Source organism: Thamnophis sirtalis, unplaced genomic scaffold (assembly GCF_051295495.1).
Source record: "Thamnophis sirtalis isolate CommonGarterSnake01/CBP01778 unplaced genomic scaffold, rThaSir2_p1.2 scaffold_14, whole genome shotgun sequence".
NCBI classification, from domain to species: domain Eukaryota; kingdom Metazoa; phylum Chordata; class Lepidosauria; order Squamata; family Natricidae; genus Thamnophis; species Thamnophis sirtalis.
This window is the reverse complement of record NW_028261394.1, coordinates 594036-615752: the sequence shown is the minus strand read 5'-3', so window position 1 is coordinate 615752 and position 21717 is coordinate 594036. Positions and strand designations below refer to the sequence as shown.

At 50.6% G+C, this 21717-nt stretch overlaps 2 protein-coding genes across 2 annotated transcripts; one reads left to right on the top strand and one right to left on the bottom strand.

Annotated features, from left to right (window-relative positions):
- Positions 1-3470: 3470 nt before the first annotated feature.
- TEKT5 (tektin 5) lies at positions 3471-14940 on the bottom strand. Its single transcript, XM_087701711.1, has 7 exons — positions 14077-14940; positions 12399-12482; positions 11160-11230; positions 9800-9943; positions 8907-9129; positions 4420-4574; positions 3471-3783 (listed from the first exon to the last, which is right to left on the bottom strand). Exons 1-7 carry the CDS (start codon positions 14641-14643, stop codon positions 3567-3569), a joined length of 1461 nt encoding a protein of 486 aa, XP_087557837.1. The 5' UTR covers positions 14644-14940; the 3' UTR covers positions 3471-3566.
- A 250-nt stretch (positions 14941-15190) lies between these two features.
- Positions 15191-21601, top strand: NUBP1 (NUBP iron-sulfur cluster assembly factor 1, cytosolic). Its single transcript, XM_087729178.1, has 12 exons — positions 15191-15304; positions 16759-16863; positions 17583-17716; positions 17901-17969; positions 18832-18864; positions 19213-19303; positions 19580-19734; positions 20104-20214; positions 20551-20653; positions 20805-20888; positions 21127-21219; positions 21318-21601. Exons 1-11 carry the CDS (start codon positions 15259-15261, stop codon positions 21177-21179), a joined length of 984 nt encoding a protein of 327 aa, XP_087585304.1. The 5' UTR covers positions 15191-15258; the 3' UTR covers positions 21180-21219; positions 21318-21601.
- Positions 21602-21717: the final 116 nt, after the last annotated feature.

Genomic DNA, 21717 nt, shown 5'->3' with positions numbered 1-21717 from the left:
ACTCCACGGGCTGGATACTTGGCATTGGGGGTGCCCACTCTATAGAGTCTCTTAAGTCAGGGGAGTTTTAGGGAAGTATAGTCCCCCTCCCCCAGATTTGTGCCTCGACGTCCATTGCACCACTTCCAGCTGGGGTGGCCAATGGGCTGTGCTGGTGGGAACTCACAGGGCTATTCTGCAAGCTGGACCCGGAAGAGGGCAGGAAAGGTGCACCGGAATCAGACGTCCGACGTCCAGAGGTGCATTTCAAGGGAGGGGAGGGGGAGAGAACGGAAGCCGGAGGGGGGGGAAATGGTGTTTAGAACAGCTAAGGGAGGAGGGATCTGAGAACATCAAGCAGCGTCCTGGGCCACATGCTCTCCTTCCAGACTCCAGCGAGTAATTGAGGCTTTCCTAAGCACGCTGCCTTCAGGCCTTTCAGAAGGCCAAGCCCAGGCCCTTGTTTAAGTTCAAGGGAAGCGCTGGGCTCTTTCCTCCTGCAGAACAGGCGTCCATTCTTCTCTGGACGCACCCACCAGCAAGGCTCCTCCAAATACTTGGCCACCGGCACTGGCCGGGGCCAGAGATCTGCATTGTCCAAAGCGCCAGGCTCTGTTGGATGCTTGGTGACATTTCGCAGACGCCCAGCCCTGGCAGAGCCTCTCCACCCACTTCTCCTCCTTCCCCCTCTTCCTTCACCAGCCCTTCACCAGCCCTAAACCCGGTATTAGAGTCCCTGGATTTAGATGGCCGGATGCAGGAGGAAGGGCCCGTTTACAATGAAAGATCTCTGGGCTGAAAGTATCCTCAAAAGCATGAATGGTGAAGCCAGAAAGGCCTTTGCACATCTGGATCCTAGAAGGACCCGGAGTTGTTATTCATTGGAAGCCAACCTGCTTTCTCCATGAACGGAGAACAGAGTCCAACCTCCTAGGCGTGCCTCTGCCTCACCCCCCCCCCAGGGATACCCCACAATCCAGAACCTTCTACCTCCTCTTGAACACCAGCCGAGAAACATAAGGAAACCCAGAAGCGCAGGTGAGTGGTGGCTATTTGTTGAGCACAGAAGATGGGACAAAATGCCACTGAGAGACTGTCTCCTGCTACATACCTCCCAACGTCCGATAAGAACCCACAGGCTGGGCCTCCTCCGGGTGCCGTCGACCGGACAATGCCGGCTGGCGACCACCCGGGGGAGAGCCTTTTCTGTAGCTGCTCCGGCTCTGTGGAACGAACTACCAGCAGAGATCCGGACCCTTCCCACTCTCGTGGCCTTCCAAAAAGCCACCAAAACCTGGCTCTTCCGACAGGCCTGGGGTTGCTGATCTATAAATCAGGTCCAACCCCCAGCTAAGCCAAATGTATGTTGTGTTTTTTAAACTGTTTTTTTCTCTCTCCCCTATTTGTAATTTTATTTTATCTCGTATTTGTAAGCCGCCCGGAGTCCTCCAGGATTGGGCGGCATATAAACTCATTAAATTACAAATTACGAATTCACTTCGTTTTCCCCTTGACCAAGGCATTGCAAGGGAGGAGACACAGCAGAACATGGCTGGATTACACAAGAAGCAGCATTTTGAAGGAAAATAAGAACATCAAATCACGACGGTGCCATTTAGGTAAATCCAGGCGGGTCAAAGGATTCGTTGCAGCAAAGAGAAATGCTGAGGAGCTCTTTAATACCCAGGCTCCACAAGTTACCTGTAATTAAATGTATATATCCCCGGGTTATAAAGGTAATTAAATCCATCTGTATGCATGCCTTTGCTACGCTCAATCAACACAGCTTATAATTACAGAACGAGATATGATTTTAGTGATAAATAAAACTGTAACCGTACCGGCTAGGAGGTGGCTCGGAATATAACAACTCGGTTGGTATCCTTCCAATGACCGTGTTTTGGGGAGGGGGGGGAGAATGAGATGCACACCACAACACAATTACACGAGCTTCCCTCTTCATTGAAAAAACCCAGATGCCAAGAAATGGAGCCTTTGAACTACAGGAACCAACCATTCCTGCTCTCTCACCAGGCCAGCGTGAGGCTTCAGGGGGAAAAGCGGATGATCCCAGAAGAGCATCCAAGGAAAACCTCTGGGCTCGTCCCTTTCCCAACCGGGCCTTCTCCCAAAGCTGAGCCAAACGTCCATTGTCTGAAAACGGTTCTACCGCTGGCTCAGCTGGCCAAGGGCTCCTGCAATCCTCCCATGGAGGAGGAGGAGGAGGGGAGGCAGGAAGCTGACTCTACACGGGGGCCCTTTTCCTTCAGAGGAATCGCCAAGAAACAGGCAGGATCTGAACTTGAAAGGATGCCGACTGCACATCCTGGCCTAAAAATTGAAATCCTTTAGAAATGGAAGGGAGGGAGGGGGGGAGAGAGAGAGGGAGGGAGGAAGGGAGGGTCAGGGAGAGAGAGAGAGAGAAGGAGAGAGAGAGAGAAAGAGAGAGAGAGGGAGGGAAAGAGAGAGAGAGAGACAGAGAAAGAGAGAGAGAGGGGGAGGGAAAGAGAGAGAGAGGGGGAGGGAAAGAGAGAGAGGGGGGGAGGGAAAGAGAGAGAGGGAGGGAAAGAGAGGGAGGGAGAGAGAGAGAGAGAGGGAGGGAAAGAGAGAGGGAGGGAAAGAGAGAGAGAGAGAAAGAGAGAGAGAGGGAGGGAAAGAGAGAGAGAGAAAGAGAGAGAGAGGGAGGGAAAGAGAGAGAGAGGGGGGGGAGGGAGGGAGGGACTTGGGGCAGAAGCCTGGGCAGTGGAACTGTTCTGAGCTGGGAGGAAACCGCCATCTGATCGTGAATTCCCCGGGAGCAAATACCATCATGACTATCATCATGGCTTACTTGTTTGCATCTTCTGCTCCCTACACCGTAAACTGTATTCTGTAAAAAATAGAGCTGGGGGAGGAGGAGGAGGAGTCATTTTCTACGATGTGCATCCCATTCTCCCCTTTTGCAAACATGGCGAGAACCTTGAATCCCAGGCCTTTTTCTGCACTTTGTATGGCAGACACATAGCTCAACTTCACACAGGTGGAAGAGTGAGGATGAATGTTAGCTACTTACGTGGCGCTTTCACACATGCGACCCTTTGCCTTTCGGCAGGCCGGCTTCCCCCGGCCCAAGCGGATCAGCAGGAAAGCCGATCCGTGCAGGAGGAGTTAGTCTACTCTGCGTCTAGGCTAAGGACACCTTTGCACAGGGTCGCATCCTCTGGCCACCCGGGCTGCCAGATCTCCGGGTTCAGTGGTGGGTTCGGCCTCGTGGCTCCCGTGGAGCTAAACGGGGGGAAAGAGTAACTCTGGGGACGAGGGCCAGGATCAGGCCGTCCTCTGGAGGCGGCTCCCGTCTGCTCCAGAGCCCGTCTGGCTATGGTCTTCCTCCCATAGGAAGCGATCCGTCTCACACTTTCTGCAAGCAAGAAAAGCGGTGACCTTGCTCCGGTTTTGGTTTTGTTACGTTTATTTTCACGGGATTTTTTAAATTTTTCTTTCTCCTTCTTCCATTTGCTAGAAAAAAATAAACGAGCAGAAATGTCTCCCATGATTTTCAACCTTTTATGTCAGATTGACAGGAGCGCGGAAGGCGGCCGGCTGCAGCCTCAGGTGTAGCCGACCAGGCGGGGCGTGCTGGGGAAGGTCTTCCGCATCCCCATGCACTTCTCCTTGTCGATGAAGAGGCTGTTGGCCTTCACCATCAGGTCGTGCTCCAGCTTCGACTTGTTCAGGATCAGCAGCTGCAGAGTGTCCTGGGCTTCTCGCAAGCGCAGCTTCAGGGTCTGGAGGGTGTCATCGATGGTGAAGACTTCGTTCACCAGCCTGAAAGGGAAGAAGGGAAAGGAGGGGCTCAGAGGGGGAAGCTGCTGGGACCCGGGAGGGCAGCCCCAGTGGGAAGCCCCAGGCGCCGGAGCACGCGCAGGCAGAGACCGGCTGGCGTTTCGCTTCTCCCTTAACGGGATCAGTTCCAGGTGCTTAAAAAGATGTTAACAAATTAGCCAAGGCGAAGAGCAACAAGGAGAAGCCTTGAAGCAGCGCTGACTTGCAAGGCGGGAGGATTCCCTCCTCCTCCTCCTGCCCTCTTACGAGCAACGGAGCTCCCTGCCGGCTGCCTCTGCCCAAGTCTGGCATTTAATCCCCCCCCCCCCCCCACTCGCAAGGGAAGCCTGGCTCACGCTCAGCCTGGGACACCCTGAACCAAAACACAGAGGCCGCAGTGGATCAGAAGCACCAGCCGCCGGCCGGCCTGGGGTTGGATGTGAAAACCGCCTGAGCCAGACAGGCCACTCAGAGCTCAGGACGGTCCAGGCGAGGGAACCACCCAGGGGGCTTTGCAGGGACTCAGCCCGGATTCCCAAAATTGTGCTTCGCTGCACAAGCCGAGCCCGCCTTTAAAGCCACAGCAGCAGCAGCGTCTCTCTAGGGCTGAGGTGCCGTGGAAAGCGTGGCATCACTCACTTGAACTGGGGGAGGTCCCGGCACAGCTCCATGTTTGGCCTCCGGGTCCTTGCTTCCAGGCGCGTCTGGGCCACCTTGAGTGGACACTCTTTGGCCATGATGGCCCTTTCCAGTAACATGATGGTGTTTTCTGTCTGGAAGATTTCCTGAAGAGTCTGGAAAGGGAAGCAAAGATCCGTGAGTTTTGGAAAGAAAAATGCTTCCTACGGGGACATGAGCACCTGCAAATCGGAATTATCCAAAATTATTCCACCTATTTCAGTTTCCCGCAATCTTCCGTCAGAGGTGGTGCTGCAAACAGCACTCGGCCGTCCGAGGGGGCTCAGGCCAGGGCAGAATAGGGCTAAGCCCTTAGCTCCCAGCTGTGCCTCTGTGGGAGCAGCTTAAGATCTTTGACTTAATTTAATAACTACTGACTTATTTTCAGCTTGTGCTCAATTACAAAATTATCTTTCCTACATGTAACTTTGATCCCAATGGCATTCTGCACCCCGTACCTATACATCTGTTTTCTTCCTCACCAGTAATCAACTCTGAATGGCTTCTGCATTGGCTGAGGAATTCGGGGAGTTGAAGTCCGTGCATCTTAAAGTAGCTGGGATTGCTCTAAGCAATCGCGTTTTTTAGAGTATTAGCCATTCCGTCCAGTTTTGTATTATCTGCTCCACTCTTCCTGTAGTCCCTCACACAAGACACCATTGAAGAGCCCCATGATCCGGTCCATTCTGGTGAGGAGGAGGAGGACTCTGGCTTTCAAGCCAGCTGTGGATCCGGCAAAAAGTTTTGCCCTTCCACATTGTTCCCACAAAAATTACCTGGAAACTACACACCCCAAAAACGCACACAGGCATGGAGTGGCTAGGATCAAGCTTCACTCGAAGGCAACTTTATCCCCCTCTTTTTAAAAGTTTCATTGATTAATCGGGGAAAAACTTAAAACCTGGGAAGAAAATCCCTGGAGACCCTGAATGGGTAGCAATTTTTAACTTGCCAGAAGGAGAAAATAATTAAATGCAGACGGAACATTCATTGTAATTAATTGATCAACACTGACTTTAATTAAAACCCATTTCGTTTTTGTTCAGGTCCCTTTTTCGTTTTTGCTCTAAGGCCCCAGAGGCAAGTGAGTCCAGCCTCCCAGTATAGCAAGCAGGCCAAAAATATTGTGCTAATTGGTCTGGAAAATTTAGCATTCCACTCGCTCTGGCAGAGCTGGGCTGCGAATAAATCTGGATGAGGACATTTTGATCTCTCTCAGTTAAAGTGAGTAACGCGGCCGAAATATCTGCGCATACATCAAGCAAAACAAACTTAGTATGTAAACAACTTTGTGGCCGAGATTCAAGATTCTTTCACGGATTTGTAGCAGCTGCAAGACAGGAAGTGCCCCTATAGGCTGGTCAAGGCCCTCCATTTTTCCATGCTCTGCTTGGAGCCCCAGGGCCGCCTCTGCCACGATCTTCCCATATAATGAGATGTGCCGGCTCCTCTATGAATTAATGCTGGCCCCAAATGGGCACAGAAGCACATGGGTATCGTGCAGAAGGCATGGAAGGTTGCCCCCTAAGCAGTCCTGCACCCAAGAGCTCTTCTAACACAGGATCTAACACAGGGCCCCGGGGGAGGGCCTTCTCTGTTGCCGCTCCAGCCCTATGGAGTGAACTACCCGCAGAGATCCGGACCCTGCCCACTCTCATGGCCTTCCGAAAGGCTATCAAAACCTGGCTATTCCGGCACGCCTGGGGCTGTTGACCTCATGATTGAGGTCCAGCCCCGACTAGATTGGGTGTATGATGTGGTTTTTAATTTTGTTTCCTCTGTTTTTTTAAATTCTTTATTTTTTAAAAAAAATTTACTTTCTGTAAGCCGCCCGGAGTCCTTCGGGATTGGGCGGCCTATAAATTTATTAAATGCTAAATACTAAATCTCCCTGGGGAGGGCATGAACCAAGTGGTGACATGAATATCTGGTTCTCTTGAGTGTTTTCGTGAGTCATTAAAAAGGACGAGCTCCTAACTTTCCCACAGTCAGATCTCAAAACAATAAGCGCACTCAGCAAGGGTGGGCCAAGAGTCCCAACGCTTCCTCCTAGGGGCCACTTAAAGAAAGCCGAACCCGTCTGGAGGAGAAATCCGATCTCCTCTAGCTGAGAGGCAAAGAGGGCAGGGGGCGGGGGTGGGGGCTGCTCTCATACTTGAGCTTCAGCCTAGGAAAAGGACCAAGCGCAAAGCCGGATCCTGCCTGGCTTCTCTTTTGCTTTCTTTATTCTCTCTTCGGGGGGAGCAGGGGGGGGCACGGACTTTCCCACTGACTTTCATGCTAAGAAACAGCGTAACTGACGGGGCAGCCGGCCGTTCTCTTCCCCGTCAGCATCAGGAGTGTGAACTCTGAATTCAAACCAAACGTTCAACCACTTTTGAACCTCAGCAGACAGAAAGTGTTTGCGATGGGTGTGATTTGCGAAGTCCTAATTCTGTTGCTCTCTTGTTTTAAAAAAAATTAGGAATTAAGGAAAAGCAGGAAGGGAGGGAGTGGATGTGCATCTGCAGCCCAGCCAGCTTTCCTGCCTGCCAGCAATGTGATCGTAACTACACCTAAACCACTACATATAAAAGTCACGATGCAAAATAGTTCAAATCATTTCAAAGGGTGTGATCTTATTAGCACTGATGTCAACAATCCTGAAGAGAGAATGAAGAGACGCCTTCAGAAGTGGCTCTAGAGCAGTGTTTCTCAACCTTGGCCACTTGAAGATGTCCGGACTTCAATTCCCAGAATTTCCCAGCAGTGGTTAGGACAGTGTTTCTCAACCTTGTCAACTTGAAGATGTCCGGACTTCAACTCCCAGAATTCCCCAGCCAGCATTCGCTGGCTGGGGAATTCTGGGAGTTGAAGTCCAGACATCTTCAAGTGGCCAAGGTTGAGAAACACTGCTCTAGACTGATTTCTATAGCTCATCCAAAGGTATCTTCCTGTCCTCCAGGATCCATAAACCCCAAGGAGCTGACTGGCATCCTGAGCTCCTCAGTTAAGTTCCCTTCTGGCTCCACGTGGGGCGGGGGGCAGTGGGGAGGGAGCAAAGGGAGAGATCCACATGTTCCCTCTTCATAGGGTGAAGGGTGGCTTTCAGATCTCCTGCGTCTATGAAATGCTACCACCTGTTGTCCACCAAACACCAGGGACTCAAACCACGGTAGGAAGCCTCTCACTTAGCCTCTCTCCAATGCAGTGTTTCTCAACCTTGGCCACTTGAAGATGTCCGGACTTCAACTCCCAGAATTCCCCAGCCAGCGAATGCTGGCTGGGGAACTCTGGGAGTTGAAGTCCGGACATCTTCAAGTGGCCAAGGTTGAGAAACACTGCTCTAATGTCACCCAGAGTGAAAGAAGCTGGGTGGGAAAGGGATCTTCCTGCTCTGTATAACTGCACTGGTTTAATCCGAATTCAAGTAGCTCCAGATTCATTGGAGAAGTTATGGGGGAGAAACTGTCAAAGGTTTCTCCGAAAGCCATAATTCGCCTCCTTGTGCTTGTGATTGTCCTCCTGCCGTGCAAGAGATTGGAACAAGAAACGCATTCATGCCAAGCCTGCCTGCCCACGTTGCCCAAAGCGTTCGTCAGCTTCACCATTTGTTTCCCCACAGAACCTTCCTCTCGCCCACTGCTGGATTGTCTCCGCTTCGGTGACATCACAGGGCAGTGTGGGCAGAGCAGACGGTCCAACGTCTCCGTGAGCAAAAAAGCAGAGAAGGTCAGCGCGCTGGACCGAACAGGGAGTTCCCGACTGGCCAACTCAAGACAGCCTCCACCTCCGTACATCAACCACCATTCTGCACAGAGTCCCAGTCCGCGAGTGGGAACCCTGAACTGCTCAGCAACCAAAATTCTGGCCCTGATTGGGGTCGTTAAGATGAGGACCCCCTGTGCTAAGAGACAAGCGGTTTCCACTTGCGGCTTCTAGTAACAGAGTGTTGAGCGAGGGGGTTGGACTAGATGGCCTCCAAGGTCCCTTCGCACGCTGTTATTTTGTCATTATCTCGAGCAAGGTCGTCAACCTTGGCAACTTTACCACTTGTGGACTTCAACTCCCAGAATTCCTCAGCCATCAATCCACAAGAGTTGGTAAATTTGCTGAGGTTGGAGATCCTGCTCTAGAGACTCCAACAGTTTTTCTGAATGAGAGAGATCCTGTCAGCCCAGAGCAATAGCAATAGCAATAGCAATAGCAGTTAGACTTATATACCACTTCATAGGGCTTTCAGCCCTCTCTAAGCGGTTTACAGAGTCAGCATATTGCCCCCAACAACAGTCTGGGTCCTCATTTTACCCACCTCGGAAGGATGGAAGGCTGAGTCAACCCTGAGCCGGTGAGATTAGAACCGCTGAACTGCAGAACTAGCAGTCAGCTGAAGTAGCCTGCAGTGCTGCATTTAACCACTGCGCCACCTCAGCTCTCAAATCGGCTCGGCAAATCGGACACGGTCCTACCTTCGCCAGCTGTGCTTGCAGCTGGTTCTTGGCGTCTGCAATTTCTGATATGCGAGAGGTAAAGGACAAGTTGCTGTCAGTCCACTGTTTCCACATGTCGTCCGAGGTGATTTCCAGTGTGTGGTTTGCTTCCTCGCAGAGGATGGCCGAGTTGGCTCGGGCATTCTGGGAATACCGGATGTTGTCATCACTAAACTTCGCCCAGGTTTCAGGGACAGAGACTCTGCGAGGCAAGAACCAGAGTGGCTTTGGATAAGGAAAGGAACATTTCGAGCGACAGGGGAATCTGGCCAAAATCATAGCGCCCAGTGCTAATAACAGGAAAGAAGGCGGTGGGATGGAGAGCCTTCCATGAAGGGCAGAGCGGCCATTCCTCTTCTTGCTGACTATGGGATGGTGAAAAACGCCTCAGGGAAGGAAACAAAGACAACTGGTGGATCTGTGCAGCTCTGGGCACACAACGGAGAAGTGGATCTCTTTCACGTGGAATGTAAGAACCAGTTAAAATCGTAGGGGAGCCACCTGAGGTGGATATGGAATCCTTTAACATGCATTTCAGTCTAGAAAAAATGTGTTAAAGGATTTTTTCCTCTTAACCTTTTTTCTCTAAGGCAAAGCTGATATCCCTTATCCCAGTGTTTCTCAACCTTGGCAACTTGAAGATGTCTGGACTTCAACTCCCAGAATTCCCCAGCCAGCATTCGCTGGCTGGGGAATTCTGGGAGTTGAAGTCCAGACATCTTCAAGTTGCCAAGGTTGAGAAACACTGCCTTATCCAGTCTCCAATCGTCAATGAACCAGTTCTGGCCAACTGCATGAGATCGGCTCTTTCCTATCCCCGCATTCATTCAGCGGCTCCTAAAATGACGACGAGGGGAAAGTCCGGTACTTACGTTCCATCAATTTTCTCAATTCCATGGTAGTAGTTGATGCTGTCCGAAGTATTCCTCAAATTATAGCATTTTTCGTCAATAAAATGAGCTGAACTTTTATCACCGAGGTCCCGCTCAAGTGCATGTTGGGCATCTCTGTTAAGGCTGGAAGAAAGATTTCTGCGGTTACCTTCTTTTCTCTCCCAATATTATTATTTAAAGGAGTCGAGGAAAAGGAACAGGAAATTTCTCTACATCCCCAGATTGCTGGGAGGGGGAAAAAAAGGCAGGAATTTTAAGGCTACGCTTCTGTCCCTTTTTACAAGACGACTGCAATTGACAAGAAACCCTTCCTACATTTGCTGAGTTCCCGATTCTCACACTTTCCTTTCAGACCAAAGAGCGGAGAGAAAGGGGTCCTGCTACCACTACCTGTTGAACTTCCGCCTACCGTGACAGTCCAAGTAAAATATGTGGGTGGGTGATGGTGGTCCAGGGCGCCCCAACAATCATGCTGATTTAGCCCTTTGAAGGCTGCTCCCGGTTTGCCCTCTGGGTGCTCCCCAGTTGGGATGCTTCTCGCTACTGGAGAACCGCCCAATGAACAGGCTGCTCTTTGCTGAAGGCCCCACCCATTCTAAAGAAGATTTATTTTATTTATTTATTTTATTTATTTGTCTTGTATGCCGCCCACTCCCGGAGGACTCCGGGCGGCTCACAAAAGACAAGGGAAAAGGGGGAACAAGACAAAGACAACATATTAAAAACAAAACCAACATTCACAATTTCTATGGAGGTAGATGCTTCTCAGCTCCCCCCGGCCTGCTGGAGCAGCCAGGACTTGGTGGCTTTGCGGAAGGCCGGGAGGGTAGTAAGGGTCCGGATCTCCACGGGAAGATCGTTCCAGAGGGCCGGAGCTGCAACAGAGAAGGCCCTCCCCCGGGGAGTCGCCAGCCGACATTGGCTGGCAGATGGAATCCGGAGGAGACCCAACCTGTGCGATCTAATCGGTCTATGGGAGGTAATCGGCAGGAGGCGGTCTCTCAGGTACCCAGGTCCGATGCCATGTAGGGCTTTATAGGTAGCGACCAGCACCTTGAAGCGGATTCGGAGACTAATAGGTAGCCAGTGCAGCTCGCGGAGGATAGGTGTAACGTGGGTGTACCTTGGTGCACCCAGAATCGCTCACGCGGCTGCGTTCTGGACTAATTGGAGTCTTCAAAGACTCTTCAAGGGCAGCCCCATGTAGAGCGCATTACAGATTCCTCAAACCATAATGCTGATCTTGAACTGCTGCAGGTGTTGCATCATCCCCAGCGTAGATCAGACAGACCAGCTCGTGCCCCGCTTTAAATAGCAGCCAACTTGTTTCAAAGCTTACTTCATCTGCTGGTCGATTCTTTCTGCAAGCTTTCTCATTTTCTCTTGGCAAGCCCTGATCAAATCCACTTCCTGGGAGAGAAAAAACACACACACCGGTCAGGGATCCTACAAAAGTCCAGGGAAAGGCGGTTTGTGGAGCCCTCCGTCCTTGCAAAGGCCCAGGGAAGGGAAACAAACGACAACAGGGAATTAAAGGCCTTGGTGATATTTTGACAATCAGTGTAAATTTAGCAGCAGCTCCAGAGAGGCCTTCCTCCAGGACATACGCAGAAAAACATCTTGTTTATTTAAAGCACAAAAAGATCCTTGTATTACATTTATATGCAATTGCACGCTGGGAATTGCGATTCTCATTCATTTTTATCAGCAGGAATGTTAAATTAAGGTGGAGCTTATCAGATGATTCAAGGGAGACTCCAGATTGAGAGATCTGCATCACGACACACCGAGCGTCTCAAGAGTTATTTGTTTAAACCTGAACTGAGAGACAAAAGTTTCATCATGCATTACAGGTACTAATAGATATGGCAGAGGCATAGCTCCATGGAAGCATGCATAGAATTGCTGTGAGTTATTATCTTTCACCAAGTCCCAGGGGCTGGGAATTATGGAAGCTGAAGTCCAACACAGCCTAAACGTGGGAAACCAGCTGCAGACTAATCCTCGCCCTCTTGAAATTGGTGAATTTTAAAGAAGTCGTCGCCTTATACCAGACAGAAAACACAACCAACTAAGCTCATTCTACTTTATTGGTAAAGCTACACCAACAGAATTTTGCAAGCCTGGAAGTAGGATTCTCCCGCCATCTCTTTCGCAACCTGGGAAACTAGGCAGGGTCCCTCCTCAGCCTCTCCCCCCCCCCCCCCGCTTTCCAGCTGTGGGCTCTGCTGCCTCTTCTCGGACCGTTTTCTGGGCAAGCATCTCTTCATCCCAGTTCCCCAAGCGTTTTTCGCAAAGTCGTCCCACTGGACTAATCTCACATTACTGCAACTTACTTTATACAAAAAGTTCCTGCACACAGAAAATGAAGAAGGAGAAGAAAAGGGAAAACCCTCTTCCTGATATGCAACCAGATATCTCCAAACAAGCTGATAGCATATTCGTTCTTGCTCTGAACAATTTCCGGTCTGCTTATTTTTCCTGAGCAAACCGGGAGCGCACGAAGAGCAGGAAAAGGAAAAAACCTACCATTTTAATGCTACTTTCTGGCAACTGCTTATAAACTATTTTACAATACCTGTATGAGATTCCTTTCCACGGGATCGTGGACCAAGTCAATTCCCATCCGTTTCTCCCGATTGTATAAACATTCCAAGGCCACCTAGGAGCAATCCAGACAAATCGGTGAATACCGCTAACGCTTCCAATTATAAGCTTTTGTCACTGGCAATTTGGCTTTATTTCTCCAAACCGAAAGGCTGACCACCCCCACAAGCCAGCAAGCAGCCCACTTTCTTTTCCTAACCTACTAGCTAGAAGCAGCTAAAATAAAATAAGGGGACCACCATGGACTGCTATACTGTAGGATCTGGGCAGAAAACTTCGGGGTGGGGGGCACAATAGATTATTTTTTTTATTTCTTTGCTATCCTCCAGTGGTTGTCTGGATTTTGGCAACTAAAATCTGGGAGCTCCAGCACCAACTCCCCAACCCCCAACCCCAAGGGTTGAGCAAAGATAACCAAGGGGACAGAGGGAGGAGCGGGGAGAGGATGAAAAGTTCCTGCCTCAAGCCAACTTTGGCTGTGGCTACTTTAGGGTCAACAATATTATGTCCTGAACAGATTTGAAGGGAAAAGCTAACATGCCACCAAATGGCCAGTTTTAATATCACAGCAAACCTGACTTGGGCAGGGCACTTAAGGTTTCTAGCATAACATTGTTTTTAAATCCTGCTTTTCTACACTCAAGAAAGTGGAATTATCACCCTTTTCTTCCACAACTGATATTTCACCCAAAGGCACCAACAATACTGTTATAACATTAATTCTTGGGCACACGGACAAAGTTTCCAGGAGGACTTCTTCTACCTGCTTGCAGTTCAGAAATATAAACTGATATAAAATTATACAGTCTGAGTTCTGACTAGATCAGTGTTTCTCAACCTTGGCGACTTTAAGTCCTGTGGACTTCAACTCCCAGAATTCCCCAGCCAGCTATGCTGGCTGGGGGATTCTGAGAGTTGAAGTCCACAGGACTTAAAGTCGCCAAGGTTGAGAAACACTGGACTAGATAAATAGGCAGGTAGAAATTCTTTATGGGCCAGGTGTGTTTGGACACACAAGGAATTTATCTCCGGTGCAGAGGTTCTTCCAAGTCAAGCTGACTCCCTCCCGGTGACTTCTTTTTCAACCGAGCACAGCCTTGCTTTCCAGTCAAGACTGAGCCGGTGCTGCCACCAGCAGAGAGGTTAAGGCTTTACTGCTTCCAAAGCTTTGGCATAGATTCCTCCTCCTTTCTGAGCTCAAAAGAAACTTGCTCTTCTGGCCCTTAATACAAAAAGTAGAATTGCCATTTCTGAAGCAATCTACCTAAGCATTTTTAATCTCTTCTGATTCCACTCTTCTATGGCGGAATCTATAATTTGGAAGTGTTTCTCCACATCTCCACTGCAAACCGCCTTTGGCAGAGAGCACAGGTCATTTTATCTTGCCTGTCATTTTGTGAGGCTGTTGATGGCCTAGTGTAGAGGGATAGGTTAATAATAAAAAGTATGTTGCTATCTTTCCAAGGGCTTGCCTACCATTCGAAGGCTGCTGCAGTGTTACAGTGAAGGAGAATGTTATAGAATTTAGTTCCCACCAGGGAAACGGCTGGCTAGACATCACTCCGCGGTGGCCACAAGAGGGGCCAGTCCCTTTTCTCCAGCACCCCACATTGATAGCAGCCTGACAGCACCGGGGGTGCCACACTTGCCTGGAGAGGCCCCTGGGCTTCGTCAGCCGCACACTCCAGGCGCCGCTTGGCAGTGTCCAGCGCACGGGTATCATTCAGCAGCCGCTCGAGCTCATACGTCAGCTCGGAGCGCCAGAAATCGATGTCGGCCAGCCTCTGCCCGAGGTTCTTCCCAGAATCCTCCTGCTGCTGCCGAGTCAGCTGGTCCTTGTCTTGCATGAGCCGCGCACTGTCCGCATTCAGCCGCCCGGCCCAGTGCCGGTACGCCTCCGACCCTTTGATCTGCACGGCATTGGCCTTGTACCAGTCGTGGGGACTGTAGCGGGCGTAGAGGGACGACCTCACCGAGGGCAGGATGGTCGGGGGCCTCAACGGGGCACTGAGGCGCCCGGCCCCCTCATCACCGGGTCGGAAAGCAGAGACCTTGTAGAAGAGGCTGGGCCTCCATGAGTTCAGGTAGCGATAGCCTGGCAGGTAGTAAGCCTGGTAGCTGTCATGGCTGAGGCTGGTGGGGGCCACCTCCGGCAGCAGGCAGCTCTTCTTCGGTCCGCAGTAGCTGGCCGTCTGGGTGGTGCCCAAGAATTCCATCAAACGCTGCAGGCCGTCACCAACCTCCCTGGCAGCCCTTCAAGGCCCCAAAGCAATTCAGCTGCCCTGGGGGGGAGGGGGGGTCTCTGTCCCTGCAGCCCAGCCTGGCACTGTGACTTGGCGCTGGTGTCACAAAAGGGCCCTGCAGGGGGCCCCTCCCCACTGCCTGCTTAAAATGCCTCCCTGCTTGCCCTGAGCCAGGCTTTCTCAGCCTGGGCAACCTCAGGGAGGTTGGATTTCAACCCCCAGAATTCCCCGAGTGGCATCCCAGCTGGGGAATTCTGGGAGATGGGCCACCCTTCGGAGGGGGGGGGGCAATGGCAGGCCTTAGCCGCCAGCTTCCCAGCCCCCCTGAATAACCCCAAGCCAAAGAGCTGGGGACGCTGAGGGAGCGCACTGCTCCACGCTGCGGGGCTGGACCAAGGCCGGAAAAGAGGGGCCGGCCTTCTTTCCCCTCGCTCGGCCTCGCCAGCCTCCCTCCGCGCTCCAACCGGAACCGCATCGCCCGTTCTCTTTTTCCGGGGGATTTCTTTCGGGTGCACCGTGGGGGGGGGAGCCCTTTTGGTGCGTCTCCAATGACCGGAAGTGCGCTCTTCTTCCGGCAGTGGCGCCGCTATGGCCGAGGGGAGCGGGCCTACTCTAGTCGACGGGCGGCCTCACGGTGAGGAGGGGGGCGCCGGGCGGACGAGGGGAGGCGCCCTCGTAGCCCCTGGATAGGCCTGGGAACGCGGCCGCAGAGGGAGGGCGAGTTATTTGTTTTCTAACTCTTAAGCCGCCCAGAGTCACCCTGTTGGGCAAGGCTCTTCAAACTTGGCAGCTTGAAGCCTTGTGAACTTCAATTCCCAGAATTCCCTAGCCAGCTGCAAAATGGCGGCGGGGCGGGGCGCGGGTTGGTCAGGCTCTGCCCCTTGCGAACCTTCCGCCAATCCGCGCCCGCAGTAGCGGCTGGCGCCGCCCTCTTTGAGCCCATCCTGCCTTCAAGGTCTTCAAACTTGGCCGCTTTAAGACTTGTGGACTTCAACTCCCAGAATTCCCCAGCCAGCTCCTGCTGTAGGGGAACGGGTGACATAAACATTTAATAAACAATAAATATATAAACTACAGAGAGCCGTTTTTGCAGCCTTCAGCTGTGTGTGTGTGAGAGAGAACAAAAGGTGGGACAAAAATCTAATTGATTAAATTTATGCTCTTCCGGACGTCCAGCCTCTCTGGGCAGTTTGCAAATTGCTGGAAGTCCCTAAAATCCCAGGTGGCCCAATTGGGGGGAGCAGCTGGGCCCAAGGAAGAATAAGAGGCTCCAGTCACCCTCCCCAAGAGCCAGGTTTTGGGGTCCATTTGAAATGATAGCATGGGGGGGAGATTTGAACCTTGGGGAGGGGGGGAAGACGGCTGTGGTGGGGAGTGATAGGAGAGCAATTTTAAGGCCCCTGAAGAGCCTGGCAGGGAAGGTCCTCTGTCCTTCCAGAGCCGAGGTGGCGCAGTAGTTAAATGCAGCACTGCAGGCTACTTCAGCTGACTGCAGTTCTGCAGTTCGGCTGTTCAAATCTCACCGGCTCAAGGTTGACTCAGCCTTCCATCCTTCCGAGGTGGGTGAAATGAGGACCCAGACTGTGGGGGCCATATGATGACTCTGTAAACCGCTTAGAGAGGGATGAAAGCCCCATGAAGCGGTATATAAGTCTAACTGCTATTGCTATTGCTTCCAGAGGGAGGGAGGGAAGGAATCCCCTTCTGTGGATTTCCAACCAGGCTGGGCAAGCATTCTTGGTGCTGTTTTCACCTGGAACTCACACCCCATCCTGCTTATCTTTTCTATAGCATCCAGCCTTTCTCTCTCTCTACACCAGTGTTTCTCAACCTTGACAACTTGAAGTCCCGTGGACTTCAACTCCCAGAATTCCCCAGCCAGCTATGCTGGCTGGGGGATTCTGGGAGTTGAAGTCCACGGGACTTCAAGTTGCCAAGGTTGAGAAACACTGCTCTACACTCTTTCTCCCTGACCTAAAAAACGATGCTAACTTTTCAGCCACCACCTGTTGCCATTCAGGCTAGCCTGTGGCTCCTCCTCCTCTTCCTCCAGTGTGAATATTCTCCTTTTTTTCATATCCCCACCAGATTGTCCGGGCACCGACAGCAATGAAGCAGGCAAGGCTGACGCTTGCCAAGGATGCCCCAACCAGGGTTTGTGTTCCTTGGGACAACCTGCTGGTCCCGATCCAGGTATGATATACGGGCATTATGCAACCAAGCGTGGAGAAACGAGATTGGGGAGGATCCCCTGATGGCAGCTTGCAGGGTTCTCAATGCTTATTTTTTTTCATTTGCCTTTGAGCTGTGGGTGAGGGGTTCGATCCTCAGCAGCTCAAGGTTTGATTTGATTTGATTTGATTTGATTGTATTTCTATGCCGCCCTATTCCCAGAGGGATTCAGGGCGGCTCACAAACCAAGTAAGGGGGGGGGGGGATACAAACAGGAAAAAAAAGACAACGGACAAACAACACCACAATTTAAAAACAATCAACAGCCACACAATTCGAGCGGGGACAGGAACTCATCAGCCCCAGGCCAGTCGGAACAGCCAGGTTTTAAGGGCTTTGCAGAAAGCCTGGAGGGTGGTGAGAGTCTGAATCTCCACGGGGAGCTCGTTCCAGAGGTTGACTCAGCCTTCCATCCTTCCCAGATTGTAGGGGGCAACATGCTGACTCTGTAAATCGCTTAGAGGGCTGTGAAGCTCTGTGAAGCAATATATAAGTCTTAAGTGCTATTGCTATAAGAGGTGGGCGGGGGGGACTTAATGGCAGGCTGGGGGCGAAGCCTATTGCAGCGCCACTCCGTCATGGGAGGAAGACCGTGTTCCGTACCGTATCTGACTCCCTCCATCCTCAAATACAAAATGTTTTATTAAAGCTTTTTCTGTGTTTTTCCCCCCTCCGTGAAGCTATTGAGGAAATCAAGGAAAAAATGAAAGCTGTCAAGCACAAGTTGCTGGTGCTGTCTGGGAAAGGAGGTGTGGGAAAGAGCACATTCACTGCTCTCCTGGCCCACGGATTAGCAGAGGAGGAAACTACACAGGTGAGGTTTTTCTCTCTCGCAGAGGTGGTTGTAACAGTGGCCTGATATTGGAGACAAGGAGGAACAAGCTGTTTCTCGGGGTGGCTTCGTGAGGAAGGCTGCACATAAATAATGTTGCTTGATAGCAAATAGTGATTATGTCCTTTTGCAAATTGCAAATCCAGACTGTCTCTCCCCATGCCAGGTTGCCGTGCTGGACGTTGACATTTGTGGACCATCCATGCCGAAAATCATGGGCCTCGAAGGAGAACAGGTGTGGCTTTGTACGTCAGAAATGGTTGTGTTGCTTCTGCTCTGCAGTCCTTTTTAAAATGCAGCTTTCTAGATAAAAATAAAGTAACATGGACACTCTTTATTTGTGATTTGTGGTTCTACAAAGTGGGAAACTGGCCTGGAAACTGGAAACTTGAGAGACTGCCTGCTGCCAATTACCTCCCACAGACCCATTAGATCTCACAGGGTTGGCCTCCTCCGGGTGCCATCTACCAGCCAATGCCACCTGGCTATTACCTGGGGGAGGGCCTTCTCTGTGGCAGCTCCGGCCCTCTGGAATGAACTCCCCGCAGGGATTCGGACCCTCACCTCTCTCCAGGCCTTCCGAAAAGCCAGCAAAGCCAGGCCTGGGGGTGATGAGTTCCCTCCCTCTCGACATGTTGTGCGACAGTTGTTTACTTTTATTATTTTTATTTTGTTTTGTTTTTTATGTTCCCCTTTTTCCCCCTTGAATTGTTCGCCGCCCTGAGTCCTCCCGGAGAAGGGCGGCATACAAATAATAAAATTCTATTCTATTCTATTCTTTTTGAAACTAATAATACGATGTATTTAAAAGGTCTATCTCAGAACAGAAAATTCTGTTGTAGCAAACTGGCGTGTTTCTAAAACAGAACGCCTGGGTGGTTTTTTTTTGGCGGGGGGGGGGGGGGAATGCTTGTTGATTGTCAATCTCTTACCAATATCTAGTCTTGGGAAATTTATGTATTGGGTTTTTTCTAACTACGTGAATATCATCATCATCATAAATCATCTGTCCCTTTGAATTACAAATTTAGAGCCATAGCAAATTGTTGTGATGCTAGGTGCTATGTTCATATTAACATTTCCAAACCTCCTTTCAGGTTCATCAAAGTGGATCCGGCTGGTCTCCAGTGGTAAGTGGCTGTGTCCATTTCTTAATTCAATGTGAGGAGAACTCTGGTCTTTTCTGCTGATTGCCAATCCCAGTCATTAGAAATGAATATATTTTAGCCAAGAAAAAGCAAACACTAGATGGCCTGTAGTACATTCCCCTATTTTGGTGCTGAAGTCCCTTACATTAATTTACTGACTGAAAACAGATTTACTTTCTGAAAAAGTTTGGCCTAGATACAGATCTCTTGATCTCTGTGTGAACTCTGGGAGTGATAAGGTTGCAGCTGCTTCGTACACAGAAATAATAATAATGCATCTATGTTTTTTTATTTTATTTTATCAGTTGTGTATGTGCTTCTGTCTTCTAGTATGTGGAAGAAAACCTGGGTGTGATGTCAGTGGGGTTTCTGCTGAGCAGCCCTGACGATGCTGTTATTTGGAGAGGACCGAAAAAAAACGGTTTGTGTCTCTCAGCCCTTGCAGAGAAAAACCAGCCCCTGATTTGCATCCGAATGGCAGCGGCTTCTGGAACTTCCGCAAGTTTAGTTAAAATTAAACTGGCTCTAATTCTACAGCTTGATAACTAGTTGATAATTATTTTGTCTATTTTGGCCATGTGAAAATATATTAAGACAAATACATTGCAGCACAGAGACACAGGATTGAGGTAAACTTCAGGCACCCCCAAAGATCCAGTTCCTCCCTTTATTTTTTTATTCTTGTTATTATTTTTAGGGATGATTAAGCAGTTTCTTCGGGATGTGGACTGGGGTGAAATTGACTACCTGATTGTAGATACCCCTCCGGGAACTTCAGATGAACATATATCCATAGTCCAGTTCCTCAGCAGCGCCAGAGTCGATGGGGCTGTGATCATCACCACCCCACAGGTGAGATACGGAACCTCAGTAATGGGACTGAAATGGCTTTTCAGTGGGGCTGTAAGCATACAAGTAAGCGGGAAGCACAATTAGAGCAGGGAGTGAATGAGCCAGTTTTGAAGGAGAATCGGTAGATACGGCCAGAATTGCGGAAATAATATGGGGAACAGCCGTTTGGGGTTTGGGAGAGGAGGCCTCGTGAGAAGAGGAAGGGCAGAAGAAGCAGGTAGAGATCAAGGTGGGAGTTCCCCCAGCAATGCTTGTAGGACCCCCTGGGCCGAACCTCAAGGGCACTGTGGTCAGTGGGCCACTTTTTCCTTTCAAGGGCGGCTTTGATGCGGGAGAGCTGGGCTAATGGTCAGCTTTTCTTTCACACAGGAAGTGGCGCTCCAAGATGTTCGGAAAGAGATCAGCTTCTGCCGTAAGGTGAAGCTCCCTGTCATTGGAGTGGTGGAAAATATGAGCGGCTTCGTATGCCCCAAATGTAAGGTATCGTCACATCTCTCTTAATAACTTTTAAGCAGGACAATTAATTCTTGCCGAGTTCAGTCCTTGCACGGTGAGATTCTGTTACCCCCACCCAGTCCTTAAGAGTTTCTTCTCCCTTTAGGCCTCCAGCTTCCAAAAGGGCTCTCCTACGAATCCCAGAGAGCCTTTTGCAACCCACTGGCCAGGGAGGGGTGTTCCCTCCCTTGGAGGGGGCTGCAGGCTCAGTTTCACTGCTCCGGGCTGTCATGAGGAGGCCCCTCTGTGGCACAAACATTCAGGCCCTTCCTTCCTGGTACATCTCGGAGCCTGTGTGACGGTTTCCCCCCTTTTTTACAGAAAGAGTCCCAAATATTTCCTCTCACCACGGGGGGTGCAGAGATGATGTGCCGCACCTTGAATGTGCCTCTCCTGGGAAAAATGCCTCTCGACCCTCAAATAGGTAAGACAACCCATTGGTGCGTTTTTGGCACCAAGCAGCAGATCTGCAGTGAGAATCCCTGTTCCTCGAAGTGGACGAGGCACCCTGGTGGGCAACTGGAGGGAGCATTTCACTAAATCTGCACCTTCCCTCTCCCCCTTTCCTCGAGCAGGAAAAAGCTGTGACAGAGGCCACTCTTTCTTAGCTGAAGCACCCCATTCTCCAGCCACCCTGTCTTGCAGGAACATTATCCAAAGTGAGTTCAGCCCCTTCGGGGGCCTCGTCCGTCGTCCTTTTTTTTTTTTAACATTGTTTTGGACAGCAAATCTCCGTGGGCCGCAGTCTTTTTCAGCCACAGGCCACTCCTTTGAGTAATAGTGGCCTCCCAGGCCAGCCGAGAGCCACCTTGTGGCCTTCCTGCCTGTGGCTGTGGGAGCCGGCCAGAGAGGGAGGCATCACGGAGTTTGACTCCAATTCTTCGGGTCTTTTCGCAGGAATCCAGGACTACTGTACCCAGAACTCCCCACAGGAAGAAGACACGGTCTGAGTAACTGAGGAATGTGGATCCTTTGTGCAAATCTATATAGGTGCATAAACACGTTTGTGGAAATAAATACCTTTGAATAATACTTGCCTACCTGAGATGTTTTTTCTGAGGGAAGCCTTTCTGAATTTCCCAAAACAGGCTGCGTTTTGTTCCTGGGAGCAGATCCACTTATCATGATTTAGTAATTACCTTCACTAGTGAAATCAGCCACTGGAAACAAGTTCAGAGGTTGCTTTTATTGAGAAAAACGTAAGTCTTTCTTTTTCTATTTGAGGATTATGTAAAGCCTGTTTCCTGAATTCTGTTTAGCCTCACCCTCCAGGTGTTTCGAAAGGGTGATACCGACAGGGTCCTGTTCACGGGAAATGCCGCGTGGGGCCATCTCAGCTCTTTTAAGAATGCAAATAAAAACAACAACTCTGTTTGCCTCTGTCTGGCTCTGAGCAGAGGGATCACGGTTTCATTTCCTCATCTGCCTCTCAGATCAGGCAGGGCGAAGGCTGTGGGCAGACGCCCTCCCCTCGTGGCCCTTGCTGCT